A 7500-nucleotide genomic window follows, 5' to 3' on the forward strand; every position below is an offset into this window, starting at 1 on the left:
GGGTGGGGAATAAACATTGTTGTGTGTGTGTGTGTGTGTGTGTGTGTGTGTGTGTGTGTGTGTGTGTGTGTGTGTGTGTGTGTGAGATCGAGAGAGTGTAAACTGATAAACACACATCATTATGGTGGGGAAGAAACATTGCAGGGGGAGTAAAGACGAACCAAAGCAAAGGACGAACATAAAAACAGGAATATGAAATGGAGAGCTTGTGCCTATGGACATCACTTTACACTGGCCCATACCCCACCACTTTACACTGGCCCAAACCCCATCACTTTCCCCACAACTTTACACTGGCCTAAACCCCACCACTTTACACTGGCCTAAACCCCACCACTTTACCCTGGCCTAAACCCCATCACTTTACACTGGCCTAAACCCCAGCACTTTACCCTGGCCTAAACCCCACCACTTTACCCTGGCCTAAACCCCATCACTTTACACTGGCCTAAACCCCATCACTTTACACTGGCCTAAACCCCACCACTTTACACTGGCCTAAACCCCACCACTTTACACTGGCCTAAACCCCACCAATTTACACTGGCCCAAACCCCACCACTTTACACTGGCCTAAACCCCACCAATTTACACTGGCCCAAACCCCACCACTTTACACTGGCCTAAACCACATCACTTTACACTGGCCCAAACCCCAGCACTTTACACTGGCCTAAACCCCACCACTTTACACTGGCCTAAACCCCACCACTTTACACTGGCCTAAACCCCACCACTTTACACTGGCCTAAACCACATCACTTAACAATGGCCTAAACCATCTATGAGGATACACATCACTTTACACTGGCTCAAACCCCACCACTTTACACTGGCCTAAACCCCATCACTTAACACTGGCCCAAACCCCGCAGCTGGGATGGAATCTGAGGGACTACCTGATTGGTCTGTGCCAGTATAGTTGATAGTTGCCATGTTGGTCCGATCCAACATTTGGTCTTGAAGGCACAGTGTAAGAGTGTCCTTCTTTCTTACCTCAGAGCAGTTTGCTGATGAGCAGGGTTTCGGGTTTCCAACTAGAAGTGTGTGTGTGTGTGTTTGTGTGTGTGTGTGTGTGTCTATGTGCGTGCCTACTGTACACAAGCGAAATGTTTGTGCATGTATGTGCATATGCATGGGTGCTGTACTTGATATATATTTGAACTTGTGTCTTTCTGAATCTATATTGGATATATAGTGAGTGGGTCTGTGTGTCTGTGTGTGTGTGTGTGTGTGTGTGTGTGTGTGTGTGTGTGTATACTACAGTCTTGCTCCTCCTACTCCTCCTCCTCACCTCTGTAGTTGATGATCTCTATATAGTGAGTGGGTCTCTGTGTGTGTGTGTGTGTGTGTGCGCATGTGTGTGTGTATATTCTTGCTCATGATTCTCCTCCTCACCTCTGTAGTTGATGATCTTCGTACCCAGCAGATATGTAGTGTGTGTGTGTGTGTGTGTGTGTGTGTGTGTGTGTGTGTGTGTGTGTGTGTGTGTGTGTGTGTGTGTGTGTGTGTGCGCGCGCATGTGTGCGTGTCCTCACCTCTGTAGTTGATGATCTCCGTGCCCAGCACCGGGGTCATCTCCAGCACCGTGATGAAGGCCTTGTCCATGGAGGTGAGCGGGAAGGGGGACATGCGGTGGCGGCGAGCAACCTTGGTGATGTCCACCGCACTGTGACCTGGAGACAAGCAGGGGGCGCCACCATCAAACAGCTGCACGTGTGTGGATCTGGGTCAACTCTCTTTTTTTTTTTTTTACTCTTTTAGTTTCATCACAGCAGACCCCAGGGGGGAACACATCGACACTAACAATCCTGACAATGGAGTGGAGCCCGGAGCAAATGTAAATTATTGCTGACCAGGCATCCCCTCGGCTACGTAATAAATTATATCTGGCCTTTCCGCAGTCTGTGTCATCTTCTGAGGAGGCTCCAAGATATATCTGACCCAGAACCAAGAAGCACAGTATCTTTGGTGCTGCTTCAAAAAAATGCTAAGAATACAACTATACTATTCACTATACAAATAATAAAATAAGAGTCTTGGCATTTGAGTGACCCGTTATTTAAAGGGCCTACTTCCGTTTGAAAGACTCTGAGCAATACAGAGTGGTTATACTCTGAAGTATGGAGCTAATTCAGAGAAGAAGGAGAAAAAAAAAGTAGAGAAACTGCTTCAGTGTTTATTTTTCGTCACAATATTATATGGACACAATAATACCAAGTTTCGCAATATTTATGTATTTGATATTATGATTTAAATTTTGTTTTGATTAAGATGCCACAATACCTTGTCTTATTGTCTTACTGCGCCAAGATGGCTGCAGAGACTCCCAGTATACAAAACGTTATACATGGGAGAAATAAATTGCATTGTATCACAGAAAAGAATCGCAATAATATCATATTGTGACCCAAATATTGTGACAGTATCGTATCATTGCCACTGTGGCAATTCCCACCCCGAACACAGAGACTTTAGGTTTGCCATTGAAAAAAAACTAAATCGGCAACATTTTACTGAAAAATAGAACATTGGCATGAAACACGTATGTTGAAATTAACTTTGGACACCGAAAAGAGTTCCACTGAACTGAACGACCAATTATCCACAAGCTTCCAATAACGACCATTTTTGATCATAACATTTGTAAACTTATTTTATTTACGTGAATTTTGATGTTTTGTTTGTGCTTTTCAATGACAATCTTTTCTTTGTTTCTGCCGGTCAGCCTTTTTCAGTTTTTTTCCCCCACTCTGACAGTCTGTTTTCTATGTCAGTACTTTCCAATGTCAACTTTCTGTCTCTGTTTTGGCGTGGAAGAGCAGGAGTTTGGTCGGTATCGGAGAAGAAATACATAATTTGCATAGATCCATAGCATAGCATAGCATCTCTGAACGGGGGCGTGGCCTGACATGGGAGGAACAACAACAAGGGAAATCATATGGCATGCAGTCCAATGGGGATTCTCTTCCACAAAGGAACGACATAGGGCCCTATTTTGACTCTGAAAATGGCTGGTGGAAATGGCCTATTCCGCCTGGGCGGGTAGTCAAACTCTGCATGGAAGCAGTTCAGGAATAAGGATGGATATCAGAACGTGGCTTTGTAAGAAAGAAACAAAACACAATAGAGACCCCAGCGGATACCAGTTGCCCCAGCAACATGAATGCTATTCCTCCAAACGCCATCATCTAACAGATCGCTCAGTGGTTAGAGTCGTTCTAATTCTATAAGACCTACGTTCGGAGTTCTCCCACTCCCTTAATGGTGCAAGGTCACACAGGTTTAAAACTGACTTCACCACTGCTATGATATAAATGTGTCTGACTTTGAAACAGAAATCTTGTGTTGTTCTTGCCTTTCAGGGGCAATTGCATGGTAAAATCAATGCATTTCTTTAAACCTACCACCAGACTCCTGGCAATCTGCCCCAACTATTCCTATTTCATATTATGGCCATGACGCAGAAACACACGGAAAAGGTAAAGTAGCAATTGTTTGCATCTAGTCAAAAAGCCACTATATTGCAGATATGCAGAAACAGGCATAGCAGGATGATAAACCCCCTTGCCATTTATAACTGCCACGTCAGTCTCTTCAACCTGGCGCCGGGCCTGGATGATAGAGATGAGGTCAAAGTGGTGACTCCTGTAAACACAAAAGCATGCCACGGCTGATAATCTGAGAATATAACATGTTTAAAATAGATTTAGGATATGTTTAACTGGTACAGTTAAACAATAAAATCACTCAGAAAAGAACTGAGGCAGGGAAATATCTTAATGAACGAAAAGGGGTTTAACAGTTAAGTTTCCGGGAAATCGTTGGACATGATAGAATGCTCCATCACTCGTTGATCTAACTCTGTATAGAGGCGAAGTTATAAACGTCAAGAGAGCAAGGGGAGATGGTTTGAAGCCTAACGGTGCGAATCCATACCAGCGACGCGACCAAATTCCATCGCTTCCATCGCTTTGAGTGGGCGTGGTGAAGTGTGTGGAAATAGCATACAGTCCAACAATTTTCAAACCGTCAAAGACGACACCAAAAAATCTCATTGGCCGCCGCCAGGAAAAATCACTCCTCATTTGCATAAGTTTCAACATGTTCGAATTTTCATCCGTCGCGTCGCCCAGATCGCTGGTCTACGTCACAATGGACTGGCTCCCGTTGAAATGCATGGGGTTTAGAAATCGCATGGCTCATATCGCTGGTATGGATTCGCACCGTAAATCCGTTTGTGCTGTTCATTACAGTAACAGTGAGCTCATTACAGTTAGTCAGCGCACACGTCAACTCTATTCAACTGACACACTGTTTCCCTGTTACAACATTACTATCGTTTGTATCTATCTACAGAATACACACGTGTGCACACATAGCTTCTTTAAGAATACACCCACAGATCTTCATAAAATGCAAGTATTATTAAGATAATATCAGCTGCGCTGCTGAGGCAAAGGGATGAAAATGGTTATGGTATTTAGCGGAAGCATCTGCCAAACTGACCTAAAAACACATTGGGGAAAAAACTATGAACCAAGGCATTATGTACATTACGACAAAATGCTTATAATGGTATTTTATATCAGATCGTAAAATGTGTAGAAAAAGTAACTATAATATTGCAACGGTGTTAATTATCGGACGGCGTGTGTTATCTGCAAACATTTGTGTTGTCATGTTAACCCATTATTAAACTGAGCATATCAATTGTCAATCTATTATCAAACTTAGCATTTTGATTGTTTAACAGAATGGAAATGAAAAAAATATATAAAATCAAACCAACTTTTATACGTTTAAATTTATGTGATGTTTGTTTAAAGTCTATTTTATGTATTACCTTGATGTAGTAGGCTAGACTAGATCAGCTAGCCTACCACTGTTTTTTTTTTTTAATTACCGCTGTATTATTGATGTACTGATGCTGGAACATGGACATCCAAATAAACAAAAGTAACAACAAAACAAATGGCTGTAACATGTTAACATGGCTGTAACACGACAAAATGGCTGCCTGCCAATAGCGGGGCAGCCTTTCCTAAAACTACACCAGTTAATATGGAGCAGTCAATATGGCTGACCTGAGCAAAGATAATGGTGGAAGATCTAGGAGGCCAGAAAAGTTGTACAAGGAAGAGACCGGAGAGACCCCCAATTAGGGCTTCTGATTGGATAGACAAGGCCATGACATACAGGACAGGAGGAGCCAGATCTCTGTAAAAGAGATATCCTGCTTCTTCCTGGTGTCAGTAAGCTTTTGCAACTTGCTGATCTAGAGATGCTCCACCACCTGTTTGCCTTGGGATGTCATTTGGGAAGTTTTCGTCTCCATGACACTACATAACCTACTTAGGCTTCCATGGCAACATGTTTGGCTAGTCGGTAATTGCTAGCAAGTGTAAGTTAGCCTGTCAGCTAGCCGAAATGCTCAAGTGTTTAAATGAAGATATACATGGGTCTGTTTGCCTTGACTTAGTCAATGCAACTTTGAAACAACAATCAGGGTTGGTTAAGAGTAGACACTTATGGTTTCCTACTCATCTTTTATTAATCTAAATGTTTTCATTCTATATGTAGCCTTATCCTCCACTATCCTGTAGTTACTAGTGTTAGCAGTTAGGCAGTGGCATTGACTGGTGACGGAGCAGTCTCTGGAGCTCTGGAGTGGTATTAGCCAATATTAGCACACAACTTCAAGAATGACTAGCTTGAGCTCCAACCCTTTCTCACATTCCGTAAGAATGACAGACGAGTTCTGAAGAGGTGAGTGAGGCTGCAGCGGTATCAACATTTCCTTACAGTGGTACTCGAAGAGATTATTTTTTCATTGCAGTTTGTTTGTCTGTTTGTCTGACTCTAGATTGAATAGCACTAGGTAGGTCTTTCCACCACTTAAAACAGCATAATGGAAGAATTGCTAATCGCTAACAAGATGTTGGCGGCTAAAACTAGCAAAACTATCACAAACTAGTTAGTCAACAACTGTCCTAACACAGTCAAACATCAAGCAAGTGCACCACAAGACAAAGCAAGACGGCAAATAAGCTACTAGTTCGGGAGACAGTAGAAACCCGGCGGCTTCCGGCAAACCTACATAACCAAGTAGTATGACTGCGGACCCTAGTATGGCAATGGCATGGAGGCGATTCTCCATATTAAAAGTCATTGTAGCCCCCCCAATTTTTTTAAGCTGTTATTTTAAGGTAAAACTGCTTATCCTTACCCTTGCCCTGAAGTACAACTACTGCATAATGCCACTTTAAGTAGTGCTAATTAAAGTTATCTTGATCTCCTGCTGTGATAGAAGGCAAAGCCAACAGGTGTTTTTCCGAGGAGCAAAGCGATCCAGTTCTTCTTAGATCACAATATGGTGCACTGCACACAATGAGGGGATAACTCAATAATCAACTCATTTTGAAAAGGGACTGATTAATATTGTTATGTCAGAGTGTATGGGTCATTGGTGTGCCATTTGTTGCCCATTCAACATGTGCTAAGAAAGCAAAACCTTCTTTCATAGGACAAACAGATGACATCCACGTAATTGCATAGGTCACGATATGCGTCAGCCGACTACTCCTGTGACGCAATCATATTTAGCGTTTGTCTTGCGTTTGTCTTTTAGCTCAGCGGAACTCTTCAATGCCAATGTTCTATTTTTGTATTTCTTCTTTTTATTTTTCCTTTCAGTGCTGATTGTCTTGTTTTTTCAATGGCAAAATGAAAGTATTTGCATTAGGTCCATAATGATGAGAGAAAATAGCAGAAATATTGCTATTAAAGTATAAATTCATAATAATGATAAATATATTTTGGTGTAGTTGCAGTGTGCAGCTATTTATACAATCAAACACAGAGAGATGTCCATTCTGAGCTGCATCCATCTTGTTAGTTAATTACTCATCTTGTCTTGTGTGCATTGAAGGCCACAGTGTGTTTGTTAGGTCTGTCATGGTACTTAAGGGAATGTCAAAATGCCATCACATCATGGCCTGTCAGTGTTCACACGTGCTAGGGAACAATATTATACATTTTTCAAGTAAGAGTAATGTTTGTGTGTTTGAAAACCACTTACTGGATCTCAAGATGTTCTCTTTGCTGCTACAGCGTGACTGAACCTACAGAGAGCGAGAGAGAGAGAGAGAGAGAGAGAGAGAGAGAGAGAGGGAGAGAGAGAGTGAGAGAGAGGGAGAGAGGGAAAGAGAGAGAGACAGAATGAGAGAGACAGACAGAGAGACGGAGGTAGGAAGGGGAAGGAAGATGAGGGGAGAAAAAAACAAGATATGCAGACTGTGTGAGACAACAGGTAGTAGCTCCATCCTCTGCCCAGAGAGGATAGCAGCATTCCACTGACTGGCAAAACACGGAGCAGGCTGCTTGTCTAACACACACACACACACACACACACAACCATAAAGAGAAAGCACCAGCAGAGTCTACTGGTCAGTAGGTCACACCTGAACACCATCATCATCACCACCATCATCATCATCA

General features: G+C 42.6%; 1 protein-coding gene across 6 annotated transcripts in view; it reads right to left on the bottom strand.

Annotated features, from left to right (window-relative positions):
* gphna (gephyrin a) overlaps positions 1-7500 on the bottom strand; it is an 87992-nt gene that overhangs the window by 17286 nt on the left and 63206 nt on the right. For all 6 annotated transcript variants that reach the window (XM_080850639.1, XM_080850637.1, XM_080850636.1 and 3 more), the window contains exons 10-11: positions 7082-7124; positions 1539-1676 (exon numbers count right to left, since the gene is read on the bottom strand). In XM_080850639.1, the coding sequence (XP_080706765.1) occupies positions 1539-1676; positions 7082-7124 (181 nt within the window). The remainder of the gene's footprint in view (positions 1-1538; positions 1677-7081; positions 7125-7500) is intronic.

The sequence above is a fragment of the Sprattus sprattus genome (assembly GCF_963457725.1).
Source record: "Sprattus sprattus genome assembly, chromosome: 13".
In the NCBI taxonomy this organism is placed as follows: domain Eukaryota; kingdom Metazoa; phylum Chordata; class Actinopteri; order Clupeiformes; family Clupeidae; genus Sprattus; species Sprattus sprattus.